The following is a 21,309-nucleotide window of genomic DNA, read 5'->3' as shown; positions in this document are numbered from 1 at the left end:
TTTTACACCTCAATCGAAGCTACGAAAGGTCTGATTTATGCAAGTGCCTATTTTTAACCCTATCCCATGGCCTACTTTTATCATTTATTCGAACATCTTCCTACTTCACTTTTTTTTTTTTTTTCCCCACCATGAGAAAAAAAAAAATATATATATATATATAATGCGTAAAAAAATACACAAAAAATTCTTAATAAGGTACAGAAAGAATAGGTAAAAATACACATAAAAAATACCTATGAAGGCACATGGGAAAATACGTAAAAGAGCACTCAAGGCACAATTATTTTAGGTGTAATTATTTTTTTTCCTTAAAGGCACTCAAAAAATGAGGGGAAAAAAAAGAAAAAATAACTGACATTCCTGCGGACGAAAAAAAAAAAAATAATCAAATAAAATCAAAAAAATAAGTAAACCACTTAAGGGACAAGCACAAAATAGTTAGGAAGAAAAAATCGATTCAAGGGATAAGAAGTTTTTACAAGGTTCCCCAAAGTGTCAAAGTATAAAGAAGCAAACCAAACACACAAATTATAGCGCGCAAAAGGGAAGCCTAGAATATTTTCACAAAAAAAAAAAAAAAAAAAAAACGAAAGATAATTACACAATTTCCATTATGAGCAAAATTGTACATGACAAAACCGAAGCAAATGTATTAAAAGAGAGGAAGCAAAAACATGGCGCAGTGAAAGATGGAGCAAGTTACTGTCAAGATGAGGGGAATGTGAAGGTGGCTACCAGAGGCCACGACTTTTACAACATTATTTTTTTATTACTGCTATATACTATACAAGGTAATCCTCCATTATGTGCGCCCTGCGAGGGACTGTCCAAGTGTTCGACCACGCGCATGTGTAGTGTACACAACTGTGAGGGTGGAAATTAGGAAAATCGGGAAAAACGGGAAAACGGGAAAAAAATTGAGAGAAATGCTCCTTCACCCCTGTTCTTAATCAGGAGTGCTTCGGTGGGGGGCACAACCTCAGCATGTTCAGCACTTCTGTGTGGACACCCACATGTAAAGAAGTACCTGCACATGTCGGTGCATTCTAAGGCATATATAGGACGGGATAACGCAAAACGCAATACACCCATTTTTTTTTTTTTTCTCCACATTCCGCCAGTACACTGTTTCGCGGCGAATTAGTGGATTAGCGCATTTGTAGAATGGAACACTACACTACGTGCTTAATTATCATACACTACCGCGTAATGGCGTGGTTGCCTCAAAGCAGATATAAACGCCTACACACACCCGTGCATATCCCCCTCCTCTTTTTAAGGCGTCCCGATCGGTGTGTCGTCCGTCGTCCCCTTAATAATTCAAGATAAAGTGAGCTACTCGCAGTTAAGTATTTTGTCCCTAGTCAGCATACCCTTCAGGTTAGCACACAAGAATGTTTATTTTTTCACCTGGGCGTACCTCCTAAATGCATGTGCGTGTGTCTGTGCATGTGCACGTGTCTGTGTACGTGTCTGTGCGTGTTTGCCTGTTTGTGGGGGGGGCTCTGTTGGATCATGCCAATACCTTTCCTACCTTACTGTTTCTCATTCTTCCGACTCACTTTTTTAATTCCACTCTCAGCTTGAAACTGCTGTGGGCCCCGCTTGTCGATTCTGTGTACCATAAAAAAATAGGGAGAAGGAAAAGTTGGATAATCCCGCTTCAGGTATTTCAAGGAGGAGAGACAATCACATAGAGGGAAGATCGTGTGGCGCACGACGAATGAACAAATAAACAATCTCCCAAATGACGAAAATACAACTTCCTTTATTTTTAATTCCCTCCAATTCGCAGTTAATTTGTAGCTTTTCCATGATTTTCTGTGGGAATCATGTGAGCGTGTGGTTAGGGGAAAGGGGCAACATCGCGAATTTGTACTTCTTAACCTCCTTCTTCTTCGTGCTATTCTTTTTGATGGCCACCCAAGATATAGCTGTCGATGGATGGGCGCTGACTATGTTATCCGAGGAGAACAAGGGGTAAACGCAACATAGGGAGGGAGGGCACCAGTAGGCATGGTGCACACAACGCGAGTGGAATAACAACGAAGGAGTAATGTAAAGAGTTCCTATCCTTTCCACATTCTACGCAAAGCAAACATCGAAGAAAAGGGGGAAAAAAACATTCCCTCATGAGTAATAATGTGTAGAAAAGCCTACTCGTTTTTTTCATTTTTACATTTTTTCATTTTCCATTTTCACTTTGCAGACTAGCCTCCACCTGCAACATCCTTGGACAGAACATCGGCTACTGCGTGTCACAGTTGTCTTTCCTAACGTTAAACAACAAGAACATCTGCTTCTACATTTTTAGGAAGTACATAGAGTGCATGCACTCCATGTTTAACCACTCTAGCCATTACAGGCATTTGCACGAAACCATGGACATGATATATCCCTCCTTTCAACCCTTTGTTGATATGAATATCTTTTTAAAATTTTGGGGAGTATTTATTCTGGCGCTGACTATATTGACTTGCTTTAAAAAAGAAATGATGGACGATAATGGGAAGGAGAAGAATGATAATGGCGTGGGAAGCAGTACGCCGAGTAAAAAGTATAACAAGTACCCTAGTGTAAGAGACGAACACAACGAAAACTCAAACGAGTTCGCCAACTCAAAGGATACGTATAAAAACTTGTACCAACTAATATTCCTACCACCGATGAAAATATTTATTTTTATATTCCTCATGATCCGAGTTCCATTTGCCTCCGTGGAGGTGGGCACCAACTTCAAAATGTTGAAAAAGGGCATCAGCAAGGAAGAGTTTGCAATTTTCAATCCATTTTTCATACCTATATCAATTATATCATCAGCCATAATAGGGAAAATTACAAAAAATGTTAAACCCCTTAATATATACTACTACGGTTACTTATTAAGATACCTTTCGAATATTATTTTGTCTACACTTTTACCACTGACGGAGTATATATATTCGAACAAGACACATCTCCCTCAGGCTTATTTGTATTCCTACTACCTGTACATTTTTATTGCACAGGTTTTTAATCACTTTTGTATCGACCTCATGACTGTGTCATCGGTAATGAACTTACCACGAGGGCTGTCTAAATTCTCTTGTATTGTGGTGCATGAGGATTTTCCCCTGGGGGGGTCATCAACATCCCAGCGAAACCTCTTCCCCATGAGGAATTTATTCAGGAGGAAGCTGCCATCCCATGCATCATCGTGTACACCAACCCGCACATTACTGAGTCCTTAGGTGTACCCCTTTGATCACCCCCACCCTTGTACCTCCCCCCAACAGATGAGCTTCCAAAATATAATTTCAGACCCCGAAATTGGTGGAACCTACATGACCTTCCTAAACACTGTTAACAACATGGGATCACACGTAACCTACAAAAAAAAAAATAATGACCCATAAATGGAGAGTCAACGAGGGATACTGCACCGGCAGAAGATAAAAAAAAAAAAAAAAAAAAAAAGAATCATCCAACCGATAATCGATTTGACTAAAGAATGATATAGAGGGATAATATTTCATGTCTACAACCACTCCACATGTTTTTCCTTTTTTTTTTTTTTTTTTTTTTTTTTACTCCCTTTTTAGTGGTCAACCATATTTTTGTGGCTTCTGGATTATACAGACAGAACAGTGTGCTACGGAGGTACCTTTTAAAAACAGGAACATGCTTCATATCCTTTTACGCTGTGCATAATCCGGGCTGCTTTACTCCTTGCGAAGTGGCCCCTCCAATTTGCTACACACATATACACATGCAGTAGAGATGAAATTACTTACTCGAAAATTACCTCTTTTTCCTATCAGGGAAGTGCCTGTTGATTGATGGCTACTACACGCAAATGGTGTTTTCTTTCATCGTCGGGATACTCATAAACAAGTACATAACGAGGTGCATCACGAAGCTCCAGGTGCGTTTAACGAACAAGAACTAATAAGGGGCGCACGCTCATTGCGCGAAAAGAAGCGCCCATACTGCAGTGCCTTTTATGCAGTGCCTTTTATGCAGTGCCTTTTATGCAGTGCCTATTATGCAGTGCCTATTATGCAGTGCCTATTATGCAGTGCCTTTTATGCAGTGCCTTTTATGCAGTGCCTATTATGCAGTGCCTATTATGCAGTGCCCATTCTGCAGTGTCCATTTTGAAGTGCCCATTTTGAAGTGCCAATTTTGAAGTGCCAATTTTGAAGTGCCCATTCCGCAATGCCCATTTTTCGCCCCCTTTTAGGCCTTCCCCATAGAAGACTGGAGGACGAATAGCAGCAGCAGCGAAAAAAAAATAAAATGAGCATCCCCAAAAAGCAAAAGACAGTGTCCGAATTTGTTAGCTGATATGGTACCCAGTTCCCATGACCACCTGTCATTTTTTAATTCAAATTACATTTATCATGTTTGAAAGCAATAGCTTTGGTAGATGGGGAGAGCGCATGGGGAAAAGATTAAGAGGAAGGGAAAGGAGCAGGTCCTTGCGGACGGCCAATTGCACTACACAGTGGCAAGGAAAAACGCGTCTACAAAGGGCCCACGCAGAGTACATGTATACCTACACAAACGTTCATGGGGTCGTCTACGTGTATGACATACCAAATGAAGCATTTCCCGAAGCGCAACACCCTCAAGTACGTAATAACAAAATGCATAAATGCCACGTCTCAAGCATGTCGTACCATTTGGACGAAAAAAAAAAAAAAAATGAAGCACAATCGAAGGAAGGAATTTTATTAATCTTAAGAAGGCATGACACACTTAAATTTATTCGCACCTTCCTGATGTTACAGAATTAATGCAGTCGTTGCGTAAATTTTCACTTACAAGGAGAAATGTATCTTCTATTCCACCGTACATGATCAGACCATGTAACCCCTATTACCTAAACGGATTTATTTTAATTTATTTATTTTTTTTTTTTTTTTCACCATTTTGAAAGGCCATCCGTAATCAATCATATGGAAGTAAAATTTGTTGCGTGGAAAAAAAAAAAAAAAAAAATTTGTGTATATGTTTATTCGGTGAATTAAAATATACCCCCCTCGAGCCCTTGCCTTTTCCTTTGAAAGATTCATTTTCGACAAGCTGGATTTGCACACTTTGCCAGTTACGCTTAACCAGCCTCGGTTGGCACACCCCATCCATTTTGTGCCCCTCCCCCTATTTATCCTCCCCACTCTGCTCGTAACTTTTTTTGTCCCATTTTTTTTAAGTCACACATATTCTCCCTGGGCCTATTTCCTCTCGTTTTTTTTTTTTTTTTTTTTTTTTTTTCATTTCTATTCCCCTTCATTCACGTTATTTTTATTTTATGTGTTTATATATATATGTCGTGCCCACGCATATGTAAGAAGGGGTCCATCTACCACCATCACCCCTCCATATGACATGTTCCTTCACGTAACAACGTAGCCCCCCCTCTCTTAGATATATGTATGTTTAAATTAACCGATACATAATTAAGCAACTTAAAAAAAGTTTTCCCCCTAGTATCAATTTTTTTTTTTTTTTTTCCAATAGAAAAACATAAAGCATGTAATTTGTAAAAAAAAAAAAAAAAAAAAAATCATCTGTGGGGATATACTTACATTGCAGTTTTGTTATTACCAAACCCGAATAGAAATTCCAAATAAAATCCCCTTCAAAAATGCTCCCGAAAAATAAGCTGTCTGACATATGCACGGCCATTACTCTGGTAAAAACTTTCCTCTACAGATTGTGCCTGAACGCAAAATGACAAGCGTGCGCGTGTGTATGTACATACCTATGTTCACATGTGCACACGTAGGTATGGGCACCTGTGTACGTTGTGACTGCAACCCCACTCCCCCCCCCCTCTGTGCTTTTACCTGATGGATGAGGCTCCCATAATACTTATCTGCTCCCTTTTTTTTTTTTTTTTCTTCCATACGTTGCCCCCCCAATGCTACAGGAAAAGGCCAAAGAGAACTTATCGAATGAGTACAAATTGGGAAATGAAAAAAATCGAAGTAAAGAGCAACGTACACAGTTAGTGGATGCAGAAAAGGGAGAGGAAATTTCCCCCATAGGTAGGCACAACACAGTGGAAAAACTGCATAATGCTACCTAGTACCAGCACTCTATTGAATTAAACCAACCCTGTATGCGTCACTTTACACTCCCATCCGTACATGTCTATTTAAAAGTGCATATGGGTTGCTTCATTAAAGCGAACATGTTATCAACTTAGCGTAAAAATGGATGGGAAAAAAAAAAAAAAAAAAAACATTTCAACGTGAAACCTTTTAGTAGACGAAAACAGCGACGAGGAGGAAATCCGGAAATGGAGGGAGAAGCGACTTACACAACTTAAAGTACGTGGAAGAAGTTTTCCAAAAATCGGGCAATTTTTTGGCGTACATTTCGTGTGCACACCTAACGAGGGAATCGATTGTGCCTGTCCAGATGACGATTCCCCCCCACACACATACACATTTTTTTTCCTTTGTTGCTAGAAAAAACAGGAGTTGAAGAAAGACGGCGTTTACCTGGAAATATGTGAAAAGGATTTCATACCCACTGTCCTTAAAAACAGTAACGTGGTAAAATGTGTGAATGGAGCATGTATGTAAATATATCTACACAAAAGGATGCTTCACTTTCTCCCCTCTAGCAAACCTATACACCTCTATATTCACATGTTCTTGCATTTTTCTCGTCCCTCCTCCGCACAAAGGTTTGCCACTTTTACGACAGCTCCTTCAAGCGTTGCGAGATTTTACATGCCCATTTGATCAAGTTGGCTAACATACACCTTGCCACGAAATTTATCAAGTAATCAGACGAAAGCAGCGGCAGAGCAATACTGCAGTAACATTCACCTGACCGTGAAAACGATATAAACGTACTTTCCGAATTTGTCACTGCTTGCAAATCCCGCATACGAACTCTCCCTCCATTGAATTTCCCACCCTCTCTATCCATTTCTAGAGTGGAAGCCAAGAATTGCCTATTTTTTATGAACAAGCTAAATATAAAAATTTTGCCCAGCTTATGTTTATTCATCAATGGAGTTCTCTTAAAAACCTGCGTTGGATTTGAAGACTTTGGAAGTGCTCAGGGAAAAGGGAAAAAATATATAATAATAAAACCCGCAATTTATCGCCCTCAAATAAGTACACACACCACATGATGCACATCCTTGCTAAAATTATTTTTTTATTTGTAGATAAGGACAATTTCAAAACGAAGGACCTGGAGGAGTATTTGTTCAAAAAGAAACTCATCAGCAATATGGTAAAGAGAAAGAATAAAACAACAAAAACAAAAAATATATATATATACGCATGTGCGCATATATACACGTATTACTATTTTTTTTTTTTTTTTTTTTTTTTTTTTTTTTTGCACACTTGCGCGCATGTGGGGTGATTCAAATGAACCCTTTCCCCTTCAAAAGGAATACAGCGACGAAGATGAAGAAGAAGAAGCTTAAAATGGTTACTTCAGTTCCAGAGAGGTGGGTTGCCAAGGCAACCTGAATAGTGCCCCCCATACGACCGTTGCCCAAATAAGACGCGATAAAATAAGACCCAAAGAAACAGGCCCCCCTCTCCTCCCAGCCGCGCTTTACCTCCCCACCTGCTGATCTACTTCTTTTTTAACTTTTTCCTTTGCGCATTAATTTGCTTCTGTCGACTGACCGCCTTACTTTCACTTATATAAAACAACATGGGTTTCTTCTTCTTAATCAAGTAAAAAGGAAACCGCAAATAAAGCAGGATCTTGTACACATGTAGCAACTTCTGCCTGTAATCATTCAAACCTTTTACAATATCATTTTCGTACTTCAGACCAAACTGAATTTCTTTATGGTCATACAGTTCACCACTTTGGATACTCTCGTCGTATAATTCTTCGGGTAAATTTTCTATTGCCTTGAATATTTTTTCCTTCATTTTTAGTAAATGCCTTTCGTACTTTTCTTCCTCTCTCTGTGAAGAAATTTTAAAATGGACGTAATTTATATGAAGTGTGAGGAGGTTACCCAGATACATACACCAGCATGTACTGTCATATGCATATTTTTGACCATTGCAAGTGTACTTTTTTTTTTTTTTTTTTTTTCCTCTCCACTCGCATGTCTTTTTTTCCTCAAAATATTTGTTCAGGAAAAAAAAAAAATAAATAAATCATTCAGAACAGAAAAACTATTCAACATGTATGTGTGCAGAGGTGCCGGCGTGAATGCTGTACACGCGGGCGGAGCAAACACGTGGCAGATTTATGCTCCTCTCCATACCTGCTTCAAAAATTGGTACAGCTCAAACCTCTTTTGATACTCGACTCTGTCTTCATACGAATCCGTCGAATTTTGAGGACCAAAAATTAGGGCCAAAAGATTGTCCACCTTGTTTTTGTCCTTGAAAAAGGAGACCGTATCCGCAACGTAGGCGGGCGGGATATATGGCAGGTATCTGGTTTCGGAAAGTTTGTCCTTGTCTTCAGCTCTAAAGTTTGTAAAGGGGGGGGCGATAACGAAGCGATGATGAAATTGTGATGAAGCAGTTAGTCGATATCGTGGTGTTGTGTACCGAGGCCACGCAACGGTGAGGGGAAAAATGACGATCCATTTTACCCCAACACATGCATATGATCTAATATATATATACACAGAGACATAACAAACGTGTTTTCCATCTCGCCCTATACACAAATGTGCACCACACAATCCTCAACCAAGGAGCGTCACTTACGAGTCCTTTTTCTTCTTCTTCTCCTGTACGTTCTTCTTCTTCGGTGGGGCCCTCATGGGCACAAAAGACAAGCAACAAGAATTTCTGTTCCATCGATGAATTCTCGACAACATTTTTTCCATGTAGCCTCAGTCGCTCCCGTCCTGATATTTTATTATTTTTTTTTTTTCCCATACATAGAACATGTAAGTAGCCATGCTAACATAAGGCAGAGGCGTATACAGATGATGTTACTGTTCCTCTCAAAGTGAGAGAAAAAAAAAATTATTTCCACGTTATGGTAAGGCGAAGTAAATCACCCAACCGCTAGCTAACAAAGAGAACAAAAAAAAAAAAAAAAAAAAAAAAAAAGTTCCAAATCATACTTGGTGAACTAAAAAAAAAAAAAGAGGCAAATATAAAAATGGGAAAAAATGTACTACATTGTGGAGATACAATTTTACCGTTCAGTTAAATATATTCGCTTCGCTCCTTTTTATGTGTAGCTAAAAAGAATTGCCTTCACACGAGTTCCACAGGTTTTTTTTTTTTTTTTTTTTTTTTTTTTTTTTTTTTTTTTTTTTTTTTTTTTTTTCCCCTTCTCATTTGCCATGTATAGCTACCCGGAAGAGGTCCCCAAAATGTAATTGTATGAGAACTGCCATGTGTATTTTACGTGCATCTGGATGAAAACGTGAAGCGGGTCCGAGGGTGTACATTTAAAAGGGTCCACAGGAGGGTTGACACTTTTGTGCTAACCATGGCGAGAAAAAAAAAAAAAAAAAAAAAAAAAAAAAAGCCATAACTATAAATCTAAATATAACCATGAGTACAGTTATGAATACAACTGTGTGGCGCATGCCATGCCAAAACTCTTACGAGCAACAACTCTCCTTCTTCGCGCAGCTTAGTACCTTCCACCTTTCACACATTGTGACAAAAACCATTGATCCTGAAACATGCCAGAAGGAATTTCTATTCCTAATGTCATAGCAGAAGTACCATAACTGTCACTACTCCTGCGTCAGAGCATTACATTGGGGTAGATACGCACAGTAGGGCGAACGTTATTCTTCCAAACACTACAATCGTCCACCGTTTGCAATGACGAAGGGAAGTGCCACCATTTTTTCGCCACTTATTAGCGCTATTATTCCCATCGATCGTAAAAACTCACCAAATTGTATCTCCTCCTAAGAGTCAATTGCCATTTTACCCTACGTAAGGGGTTAGACGCTTGAAACTTCGGGGCCTCTACACATAAAAAAAAAAAAAAGGGTTAATAGGACTGAACAATTTGTTTTCTCTCCTTTTCTCCCTCATCGTACTTTCTAGACGCTTAACAAGCAAAACACCATTTTTGAAAACTCCACATGAGCTCCTTACTACATAATGGGAACCCCTGTTGCATACAAATCGAGTGAACAGTTGTGGAAGCGAAACAACATACACCCTGAAACAACAGCAGTGGTAACTTTAAGAACCAACCACGTTGCTACCTCTCATGATCGCCTTTAATTCACCTTTTTCCCCGCCCCAATTTCACAAAAAAATAGTGCACACAGACAATTGTGCTTTTTCGCATATTTTTATACTTTTACAAAATTGAATTATTATTTTTTTTTAAATAAAAAATATGAAAAGTTTCTCTTATTAAATATGATTGAAAGGGGGGAGTTTTTCCTTTTTTTTCTTTTTTTTTTAAATATAAAAAGGAGAAATTTCCCAGGGAGAACAACCCAATTGGGAGTTCCTACTAGAGTCACACCCAACAGAGGGTGTGTGTGTGTGTGCCGTATAACATATAGCACAAGGGGCTATTTTAAAAACGAAAAAAAAATTGTACACACATACAAAAAAATAGAGAATGATTTGGTATATTTGTAAATTTAAACTGACACATGTGGCAAATGTGGATAATACTGTTGAGTATTTGCTAGTGTGTGCATGCGTCTTTCTCTCTATGCTAGCCATCATATATTAATCTGCATATCTGCTTAACCACCCATGTATATACAGTTCGCCACAATTTTTCCCTGTTCAAAGAATGTAAAAAGGACTAATCACACTAGGGTTAAAACCGGTGAGGAAATCCATAATTCCGTAGTCATCATTTAACGCACTTAACATGTTTCGCACGGCAAGCATAACTACTATGTCTGCTCTGGTCAAATGTTTTGAGCCATCATTCGAAGGGGTACCTTGTTCGTGATCATCATTTATTTTGTGCATTACGATATCGTAATCATCTTCGAATTCTTCATCTCCCATTTCATCCTCATCTTCATCTTCATCGTCTTCTTCCATATGATAAAAGTTTTCTTCTTCGCTTGTTTCTTCCGCGGTGTCGACTTCGCTGTTGTTTCTTTCGTCGGGCTCAGTCACACTAACATCTTCAAGTTGGTTAGGTACACTAACATCTTCAGGTTGGTTAGGTACACTAACATCTTCAGGTTGGTTAGGTACACTAACATCTTCAGGTTGGTTAGGTACACTAACATCTTCAGGTTGGTTAGGTACACTAACATCTTCAGGTTGGTTAGGTACACTAACATCTTCAGGTTGGTTAGGTACACTAACATCTTCAGGTTGGTTAGGTACACTAACATCTTCAGGTTGGTTAGGCACACTAACATCTTCAGGTTGGTTAGGTACACTAACATCTTCAGGTTGGTTAGGTACACTAACATCTTCAGGTTGGCTAGGCACAATCTCCTCTACGGCCTGCTCTGCCACCAAGGGTGTCCCTTCTTGGCTCTCTTCAACTGAAACTTCGTCGCCTTCATGCACGGGCAGGGGTTTTGCTCCCTCTGGCACTTCTCCACTTTTATCACCTGCAACACCTGTTTCCTTATCAGCGGGGGCAGTCACGGGTTCTTCCACCAACTCTGCTACTAATCCATTTGTATGTTTAGCCATATGACCCGCAAGTTCTTCAAGCAATGCTTCTTTTCCCTGCTCTAAATTGTCTACCTCACCAGTCGGCACTCCCGTGTCCACAAGATCATCTGGGGAGAACCCTCCCTCCACCTGCACATCTGTCGAGTTATCTGCACCTTCAACTATTTGAAGCATAAGCTGAAAATCTGCATCGTTTGTTTTACCTGATTGGATTAAACTATTTGCATTTTCTTCACCTTCCTGTTCCTCTTCCGCATCCTTTCTCATGTCGGCTGACTTTCTAAAAGTAGTTTTCTCTGGAAGAGCATCGAAAGGAGCAATTGGTATAGTCTGCCCTTTGGGGGGTAAATAATAAGGGATCCATCCAGTCGTAATTTTTTTTCCTTTTTCAACTTGTTCATTTTTCACATCACTGCTTCGCAAATTTCCATTTTTTGCATCTAACTGTTTGTGTAGGACGAAAAAGTAAAGAACAACGCCTAGGAGTTTATTCATTTTTGCTTCTTCGAAGGGGAGGACGGGTGGAGAATCGTCAAGGGGAGGGAAACACCTAATTGGACGTATTACCTAACCGCAATGTTAAAAGAATAGAAACACTGTTCACACTTTTACGACGTAGATATGTGCTTCTTTCACCCTCTGCAACGAAAGTCCCTTTCTTTGCTTCTCTCCCTTTAGGTAAAAAAAAAAAAAAAAAAAAAAAAAAATACCAAAATGGGGAATTTAGCAGATGTACACAAATGGGAATCCTCTAACTCCACGTTCTAAAACGAATGGACAAATGAGAAGACTTATTGGTTAAATGGCCAGGTTTGTTCTAATTGACGCATGCATAGCTGCGTTTAATGGGAAGATGTTCGCATAGACGTACGGTCTTACACACTTAAACACAATTGTGTGTTGCTTTTCCTGCAGTGCAAGTTTTGCCCTTTAGGGAGGTTAGTGGTGAAAAAAAGAAAAAAAAAAGAAAAAAAAAAAAAAAAAAAAAAAACAGAATATAGAAGAAATTACGAAATTGTAAATTTGCAAAATTATGAAATTGCACAGGTGGTCAAGTTTCGAAGTGACAACCGGGAGAAGATGAAAGAATCCTTTTGAAGCACGCTCGACAATCCTCTACTTCGATGCGGAACTCAACACACAACACACCTCGAGGGGTTCCTTCAGCGCTAAGGGAACACCTGAACCTGCAGGTCGTTTTTTTTTTTTTTTTTTTTTTTTTTTTTTTTTCTTGCAGGAGTGGTTATAGAAAATGAAATGGCTAGCTGGAAAAAAAAAAAAAAAAAAAAAAAAAAAAAAGGCTATTTTCCGAGTGCTACACCTAGGTCGCACAAATCTAAAACAAAATTGAAAAGACTTCATCGTATTATTGCCTGCACATTTGGAACCATGTAGATCGTCGATCCGAAGTGTGCACGTGTGTGAATTAAAATTTTCCCTATGACGGAAAATAAAAAATAACTATTCTCCCTCCTTCCTTTATTTTAATTACACGACGAACTTTATTTTATTAATGACACCTTCCTTCCCTTAATTTTAATAATGCACATAGGGAAGTCGTGAATGCACTCGTTCTGTTTTTTCCTTTGCATTTCACTCTACAGAGAATGGTACCACGCGAAAATAACGCCCTTCAAGGGGGAAGGCATGGGCCAGTAAATGTGCCTGCTTACACATTTGCGAGTTCGCCCATTTGCAAATCCCCTCAATAAAATATATGTAAAAAAACGCTTTCTATTCCTTTTTTTTTTTGAGAAACAAATTTTTCTTAAACAAAGCTCCTAACCAGTGGGTAATATTGCATGCACAGCGAAATGATTAAAGCGAGAAAAAAAAAAAAAAAAAAAAAAAAAAAAAACACTGCAAGTCCAATAGTTCCTTGAGATGGCCAAAAAAAGCCACCCTTTTATTTTACAACTACTCGCTAAGTCATTCTTTATTGGGGACAATGGAGTCTTTTGCTGTAGCGCCATTTTTAATGTTATGTGTATCACACACATGGATGAGAGGGAAAAAAGGAAAGGAAAAAAAGAAATAAGAAGATGGAAAAGAAAAATCACGTAAAAGGATAGAAAAGAAAAAACGGAGTGCTACTGAGTTTCATAATTATGTTCCCCATAAAATAAGAAAAAAGTGAAGTGCGCACACAAAATGGATTATACCGACGTAGAACCCCCAAACCTGACTATGCAGAATTACTATTACCTCTTCTTTTGGTAACTTAGGATGTATTTGAAGGAAAAAGAATAAATGAATAAATAATAAAACATAACGTCCATTTTGTAAAAATTCCTTTTTGAAAAGTGTATATGTTAATACAGTTTCACATCAAAGTTGTCTGGTAGTTGTTCTCTTTTACTTCATTTTATTGTATTTAATTTTTTTGCTTTTTTTTTTTGATATTTTCTTCCTTTTAGGAGTAATTGCCCGCTAAATCCTTGAACATGTTGACAATCCGATTTTGTCCACTAAATAGGCTGAACACATTCTTCATCATATTTTCGGCACTTGTTTTAATACCTACAATATCTATATATTCTCGAATGTGCACTCCTCCAAAAAAACTGTCACCAGACAATTCAGCGCACTCCTCTTTCCCGTCTTTCTCCTCTGCCTTGGGCACTTTATCATCCTTTTGTGACTGCTCCTGCTCTTTTTCTGGATCTTCAATAGCTGGCATTTGTATTACCTCCACGGGTTCTTGTTCTTCTTCTGGATCTTCAATAGCTGGCATTTGTATTACCTCCACGGGTTCTTGTTCTTCTTCTGGATCTTCAATAGCAGGCATTTGTATTACCTCCACGGGTTCTTGCTCTTCCTCTGAATCCTCAATAGCTGGCATTTGTATTACTTCCACGGGTTCTTGTTCTTTTTCTGGATCCTCAATAGCTGGCATTTGTATTACCTCCACGGGTTCTTGTTCTTCCTCTGGATCCTCAATAGCTGGCATTTGTATTACCTCCACGGGTTCTTGTTCTTCTTCTGGATCTTCAATGGCTGGCATTTGTATTACCTCCACGGGTTCTTGTTCTTTTTCTGGATCCTCAATAGCTGGCATTTGTATTACCTCCACGGGTTCTTGTTCTTCCTCTGGATCCTCAATAGCTGGCATTTGTATTACCTCCACGGGTTCTTGTTCTTCCTCTGGATCCTCAATAGCTGGCATTTGTATTACCTCCACGGGTTCTTGTTCTTTTTCTGGATCCTCAATAGCTGGCATTTGTATTACCTCCACGGGTTCTTGTTCTTCCTCTGGATCCTCAATAGCTGGCATTTGTATTACCTCCACGGGTTCTTGTTCTTCCTCTGGATCCTCAATAGCTGGCATTTGTATTACTTCCACGGGTTCTTGTTCTTTTTCTGGATCTTCAATAGCTGGCATTTGTATTACCTCCACGGGTTCTTGTTCTTTTTCTGGATCCTCAATAGCTGGCATTTGTATTACCTCCACGGGTTCTTGTTCTTTTTCTGGATCCTCAATAGCTGGCATTTGTATTACCTCCACGGGTTCTTGTTCTTTTTCTGGATCCTCAATAGCAGGCATTTGTATTACTTCCACGGGTTCCTGTTCTTTTTCTGGATCCTCAATAGCTGGCATTTGTATTACCTCCACGGGTTCTTGTTCTTCTTCTGGATCCTCAATAGCTGGCATTTGTATTACCTCCACGGGTTCTTGTTCTTCTTGTTGTTTTACGTTCTCTTCAACGTTTTGTGCGTTCTGTTCATTTTCTGGAGTTTTATCTTGATCCTCCTGTGTGATGTCCTTATCTGCCGATTCGTTGGACGGGCTCTCCTTTTCTATATTCTCTGCACTTGATAACACATCCTCATCATCCACGTTAACTTGATCAAATAAAAGTGGATTTACCTTCAAAGTTTCGTGTACATTATTCCATGTTGGCACACTCTCTTCTTCGTATTCCCATCTGTTTCTTTCTCCTCCTTCATTATTTCGTCCCCACACAGAAGATGCGTTATGTGTTATTTGTTCCTCAGAATTTTTCACTTCTTCTACTTTTTTTTCTTCCGACTGTCCAGGCGTACCCCATGACGTGGACCAACTGGACTGTATTCCCTGATTACCTTGTTGTCCACTGTCCGTTGAAATGTTGTCCAGCGGTCCAGTGCTCCACATCATATTCATATCGCTCTCTTTCCAGTTATTTTCCCTTGGTGTTTCTATACCATCATCTGAAAGTACATAACTTCCTCTTATATTTCCTTCTTTTTCTTTCGAATGGGAAGTACTGGTAAGCTCCTCAATGTTTTCTTCTTCTCCACCGACAAGTTGTACTTCCTTAATTACTTCCTGCAGGTCCTCGTCCCCATTTAGAAAATCTTTATCATCATGGTTGGTATCATTCAGCTCCGTCTGGTCTCCATCCTTCAATGTGTTATTAATTGTACATCCATTTCTTAGGTTGGTGCTTTTACTTAGTCCAGCTTCACTACATAAAATGCCGCATTCCCTCGAAGTTAAAACGAAAAGGGCTAAGTAGAATGTAACATACGGGAGATTTCTCATGGTGGGTATTTAAAAAAAAAAAAACTAGCGAAATGGTGAAGTATAACTAAAACTATAAGATAGTAATACGAAGATGTACTGAAAAACTATAAGAGGTAGGTAAATATTTTCGCGCTAAAATGGTTTAACAGGAAAATAGCAAAATAGGGAATGATAAAAAAAAAGAAAAAAAGAATTCTTTAGGGAACACTGTGAAGAGAATATAAAAAAAAGAAAAAAAAAAAAAATTGATCCATGTGTATATTCTTTTTCTCAAAAAAGGAATATTTTATTTTTAGGCAGGGTAACTTGGAAAAGGCTCCTCTTTTCTCAACCTTCTTTGCGTCGCTGTTTTAGGGTGCCCTAAAAATTAAAATAATACTTCTCGCAGCAAGAAAAAAATAGTACTCCCTTTCCGTTCTTCATGTAGGGAAAACTAATCAGTATTCAAATTTCGCAAAGGAAGAAAAAACAATTAAAATAACAATGAGGGAACAGCCGAAAATACAGGAAAGATAAAATAACACTGAAATGTCGCAAAAAAAAAAATAAAATAAAATAATAATAATAAAATAATAATAATAATTATAATAATAATAATAAAATGCAGAAATCAAATTTAACAATAATAAAAGTAAAAAAGAGAAAAAAAAAAAAAAAGATTAAGGGAATATGTGACATGGCAATACACCCATAAAGTCAAATCCATGTCCTGCAGACAAATTTATATAAAACGATCATGATAGAAGAAATGCTTCTTCTAAACACACAACCATGGATCACTGCATATGCATAGGGGTGTGCATTAGTATGTGTATTCCGAAAGCATGCCAAACAATGCGATCATCTGTCTAGTGTCACTCGTTTCGACATACGAGAGGAGAAGGTGGGTACTCCTGAAACATTTGCACACGATTTAACTCTTTAACGTTCGTGTGGAATTTGCCATTTAGCCCCTCAGCGTGGATACTCGATATGGCTGCTCGGTACGGGTGCTGGATACAGATGCTTAGTCCAGAAAATCAGCGTGATAAGCAAACATGACTACCCACGTTGCTTTCCACTTTGAACGTGAAAAAACAAACTACGTAACCCTTTGTCCATACACCGAGTAGCCTATTTGGCGGCTTCCTCGCCTAGCCATGGAAAAAAAAAAAAAAAAAAAAAAAAAAGACCAATCCATCAGCTGTTACAAACGGACAACAGCAATTTCTGCAACAATTGTTTTCATTTCGATGAAGAAGTGCTCATATATATGCCCATGAATAAACTAATTAACCAATTATTTTAAACATAGTGTTTGCTTCGTGTGCACGTTCGAAGTGGTGGGAAATATTTCCTCAGACAAAACCTCCTTTCATTTTATGCACGCGACTTTTTCTGATTTCACAATCTCGACGCGCGTGCACATTTCAAAACCGCTTTTGCACTGAAGGGGCTATGAGTTCGTCGTTGAGGTGTCGTGTCGGGCGGTCTTTTTCGTTCAAAAGGAAATCCACAATTGTGTACATTCTTCTTACACCTGTTTGGCCAATTACACACTTTGTACTACACCCCTCCACGAGTGCAAACGGATAAGCAACATTTGTTAGCAAATCCGAAACGAGAGGGCTGTCAAAAAAAACGCAGTATTGGGAATGTCGATTTTCTCTTTCCATCACACAACAATTCATTCGAAAGACAAAAGAATGAACGAAAAAAAAAAAAAAAAAAAAATTACTAAAATGTCTAAACGTCAAAGCTACACGGGGGATTTACCCATTATTTAACCCCCCCTCCCCCCATAACACATTTTCCCTTTCAACCGTCAAGCGAAAAAACCAACGTGCTCGCCTTGTCCGCAGTAGCAACATATAATCGGGGACGACTTCCCCCGGTAGGACGAGCATCACTGGGTATGTATAGCTGAGTGTAATCTTTCCACTTGAAAAAAAAAAAAATAATATAATAAAAATAATAAAAATAATAAACTGGGAGAATTCCCTTTTAAGGTGCAAATTTAATTAGGGAAGTTAGGAAAGTCAAACAAATCAGACAGTACGAACACAGAGATAGGCAATGAACAAAATTAACAGGTTTCAAAATTTTGTCACATTGCCCACTATTAATAATGTTAGCCATTGGCTCCATCGCCACATGGGTAAGTGAGCAGTCCCAAATTAAAATGAGTAAATTAAGCAAATGGAGGAGATACATGTAAACGCTTAAATCTGCATGCAAAAAAAAAAAAAAAAAAAAAAAAAAAAAAAAAAAAAAATTAATTGCTATACATATTCAAAATGTATAACTTCAAAATGAAAGGAATTTAATTTTATTTTATTTTTCTCTTTGCGCTTTTTCACTTTTATGAAGACTCGCTAAATGTTTCTTCTTTCCCCCTTTTCAATGTGTCGTCTGATAATAATAGGCGGCAAGTAAAAGAATGTGCCTACCTATCTACCGCTGCACATATGAACGTATCCATGCATAAGTCTGCGGGCGCGTTAATGCACACGCAATTTACTTTCCACCCTGATGAGCTAAATTGGGCTTCCAAAATTCCTGCCGCACGATACGTATATGCGAAGTTACACCTCATTTTTCAGGAATTCCATTTATGCGGGGGAAGGTGTATAAGCCACAATGTGTATAAAGCATCCAATGTCGCACTCATCCCTTCGGTTCCTTTGCGAACATCATACGGCTGTGGCACTGCACACAGGAACGGTTCAATTTAATCAAAGCACCAATCCCCAAAATAAGTAATTAATTCTGCAAATACATAGTCATATCGGATGAAAAACCGTTAAGCGTATCCACAAACTCTTCATTTTCTTCCAGCGAATTTGTCATATATTGAATTAACTCTTCTACTTTCTCTTTCTCCTCATCAATGTCTGTATATTCCTGTAAATGGATCATATGTATAGTTTCATCATTCAGTAAGGAATGCAATCCCTGTTCCTCCGTTCTCTCTTCTATTTCTTCGTCATTGTCATATCGAAATACAACTTCTACATCCTCATCGTCGTCATTGTTATCTACATCGTCGTTATTGTCGTCTTGTGTGTCCTCGTCACTTTTTTCCTCGACTTCGTTATCGTCGCTCTCTTCGTAAATTTCCTCCAGAACTTCTTCCTCTATGTCATTCATTGAAGTTTCCGCATGCTCCTCCAGTTCTATCTTCACTTTTTCATTGTTCATCGGAAGGTTGAGTTCCTTCTCTCCTGGATTATTTACCCTAGGGTTCTGAACATTTGTCTCATCCACCTCCTCTAGCTCCTGCTCTTGTCCCTGCCCCGGTTGCTCCGTCGCTGTCCTTGGCGTCCCTGGTGGAAACACAGGACTCTCCTCACCTAAGACAAATTTAAGGGTCGAGTTAAGTACAGCATTTTAAATTAACCGCCCCAACGTTTCCGTGAGCGTGGCCGTATTGCCCGAAGCACGTGTACCAGTGCCTGCGGTACTAGCTGCTTATGTTTTACCAGGTTCTTCTTCCGCGTTTCCCTTTATGGACGAATTTCTCAAATTGTGTACCCAGGCTGAGCCCACCACTGCCCCGTGATAATGCCTAGCATGGGTACGAACGTTCTGACGAGTTCCGTTGCGTCCATCTAACGCTTTCTTCGTCTGTTCATTATGATCATTATTCGAGGTGCCATTCCTAAAACTGGTCTTTACCTCATTGGCAACACTGTAACCTTGGATGCCATTTTTGTAGAGGCAGAAATTTAAAAGAAAGACGAAGTAAAAAATGGAAAAGTCGGAAAATTTTCCCATACTCTTTTTACCTTCGAGAAAATTACACAAAAAAAAAAAGATGAAATAATTTAATTACCTTTCCGTTTTTTGTAAATTAACGGAAATGTGAACGTACTAATTTTAAAGTGCTTCGGCTTCACTATGTTGTAACATGGGAAAATAGATAGAGGGCTATCAAACCGTGCAAGTTGTTTAACAGTGAAGAGACGTTCCTTTAATTTAACGCTAATTTGCCAACATTTTACTAACAAACAAGAAAAAAAAAAAAAAAAAAAAAAAAAAAAAAAAAAAAACAGCTGGAAACAGGTTTATACAACAGAGTAACACTCAGTTGCCAAGCCGTCTTCCCAACAACCCTTAAAAAAAAAAGGATTTTTTTTTTTTTTTTTTTATCACATTATTTTTACCAAACGTGGGACAGCACATACCCCGCAAAAAAAATCACTCCAATGGAGGAAGTTTCTCCGAAACAAAAACATTACATTTTGTGGGAAAATTTCCACCCGTATATAAACTTACGCTTGTGTGTGTGTTAAAGGCGAATCGGAGAAGACATTCCCAATCTACACCATTTCTCACAGATGTAGGAGCCTCCTCCCAATTCGTTCCAACATAAATTACTACTTATTCGCATCACTCTGTAACAATAGGCCGCATTTGGACACATGCGCTAACAGAATAGTGTGTGAACATTTTTTTTTTTCTCTTCTCTTTCCCTTTTGGAAGTGCAAAATTGCAACGACATTCACTTTTCTTTTGTTCATTCTCCTTCGCTTTGCAGTGAAGAGAAGCGAAGAAAAGGAGTGCCAAAATTGTAACATTTTTATCAAGAAAAAAAAAAAAAAAAAATCACCTTTCATGAATTCGCATTTCCTGATTATTTCGCTTGCCTGGAGAATAATACTCCCATAACCTTTAACGACAAAAAGTTGATAAAATATATATATATATTATACACCTACATGTATCATGTATACACTGCTGAACGAACAAATCGCACACAGGGAGTAATTCTCCAACGGTGTGAAGAGCGGAGCGTCCTTCACAACCCTACTTTTGCAAAAAATGCAAAACTTCATGTCACGTTCCCACCTTCACATAGCGGAGGCGAATTGGGGGTCAACCTTTAAACCGCTATATCTTCTTGTGTAAAAACAAAAAACAAAAAACAGGTATTCATTTTCTTAACTTTGCACATGAAAAATGAAGCAGTGTCATGTGTGTTGAATAGACGCAGGACTCCTTTTTTGGGAGTACCCCCATGAATAACCCCCCTAGCTACCTCACCAAATTAAGAAAAACTCAGTAGTGTTTACAGACATCAATAGGGGCCCCGTAGCTGATGATAAATCAGCACAGTAGAACCCTCCACATACATACACATACATACATACATACACACACACACACACCACAACTAATTTGCTCCTTTCATTTTAATGGAATTTTCAAAAAATGAATAAAAAGAGTAATATCAGAAAG

At 38.6% G+C, this 21,309-nt stretch overlaps 6 protein-coding genes across 6 annotated transcripts; 2 read left to right on the top strand and 4 right to left on the bottom strand.

The window, feature by feature from the left end:
- Positions 1-616: 616 nt before the first annotated feature.
- On the top strand, positions 617-4,285 carry PKNH_0621300 (uncharacterized protein; the record flags this gene model as incomplete). Its single annotated transcript, XM_002261848.2, has 9 exons — positions 617-794; positions 1,284-1,383; positions 1,586-1,670; positions 1,799-1,983; positions 2,213-3,053; positions 3,279-3,365; positions 3,585-3,642; positions 3,804-3,907; positions 4,226-4,285. The coding sequence occupies 9 exons, from the start codon at positions 617-619 to the stop codon at positions 4,283-4,285; spliced, it is 1,698 nt and encodes a 565-aa protein (XP_002261884.2).
- A 1,347-nt stretch (positions 4,286-5,632) lies between these two features.
- PKNH_0621200 (uncharacterized protein) lies at positions 5,633-7,441 on the top strand (the record flags this gene model as incomplete). Its single annotated transcript, XM_002261847.1, has 8 exons — positions 5,633-5,680; positions 5,918-6,035; positions 6,256-6,320; positions 6,462-6,548; positions 6,683-6,780; positions 6,937-7,058; positions 7,175-7,242; positions 7,406-7,441. 8 exons carry the CDS (start codon positions 5,633-5,635, stop codon positions 7,439-7,441), a joined length of 642 nt encoding a protein of 213 aa, XP_002261883.1.
- A 154-nt stretch (positions 7,442-7,595) lies between these two features.
- On the bottom strand, positions 7,596-8,815 carry PKNH_0621100 (uncharacterized protein; the record flags this gene model as incomplete). Its single annotated transcript, XM_002261846.1, has 3 exons — positions 7,596-7,940; positions 8,249-8,456; positions 8,703-8,815. The coding sequence occupies 3 exons, from the start codon at positions 8,813-8,815 to the stop codon at positions 7,596-7,598; spliced, it is 666 nt and encodes a 221-aa protein (XP_002261882.1).
- Positions 8,816-10,721: 1,906 nt separating this feature from the next.
- Positions 10,722-12,077, bottom strand: PKNH_0621000 (conserved Plasmodium protein, unknown function; the record flags this gene model as incomplete). Its single annotated transcript, XM_002261845.1, has 1 exon — positions 10,722-12,077. The coding sequence occupies one exon, from the start codon at positions 12,075-12,077 to the stop codon at positions 10,722-10,724; it is 1,356 nt and encodes a 451-aa protein (XP_002261881.1).
- A 1,918-nt stretch (positions 12,078-13,995) lies between these two features.
- On the bottom strand, positions 13,996-16,107 carry PKNH_0620900 (conserved Plasmodium protein, unknown function; the record flags this gene model as incomplete). Its single annotated transcript, XM_002261844.2, has 1 exon — positions 13,996-16,107. One exon carries the CDS (start codon positions 16,105-16,107, stop codon positions 13,996-13,998), a length of 2,112 nt encoding a protein of 703 aa, XP_002261880.1.
- A 2,724-nt stretch (positions 16,108-18,831) lies between these two features.
- On the bottom strand, positions 18,832-19,845 carry PKNH_0620800 (conserved Plasmodium protein, unknown function; the record flags this gene model as incomplete). The annotated part of the gene is made up of 2 exons (XM_039113684.1): positions 18,832-19,421; positions 19,551-19,845. 2 exons carry the CDS (start codon positions 19,843-19,845, stop codon positions 18,832-18,834), a joined length of 885 nt encoding a protein of 294 aa, XP_038969544.1.
- Between the last annotated feature and the right edge of the window lie 1,464 nt (positions 19,846-21,309).

This window comes from Plasmodium knowlesi (assembly GCF_000006355.2).
Source record: "Plasmodium knowlesi strain H genome assembly, chromosome: 6".
Lineage (NCBI taxonomy): Eukaryota > Apicomplexa > Aconoidasida > Haemosporida > Plasmodiidae > Plasmodium > Plasmodium knowlesi.
Note: the sequence above shows the minus strand (reverse complement) of the source record. Positions and strands in the feature narration are given on the sequence as shown.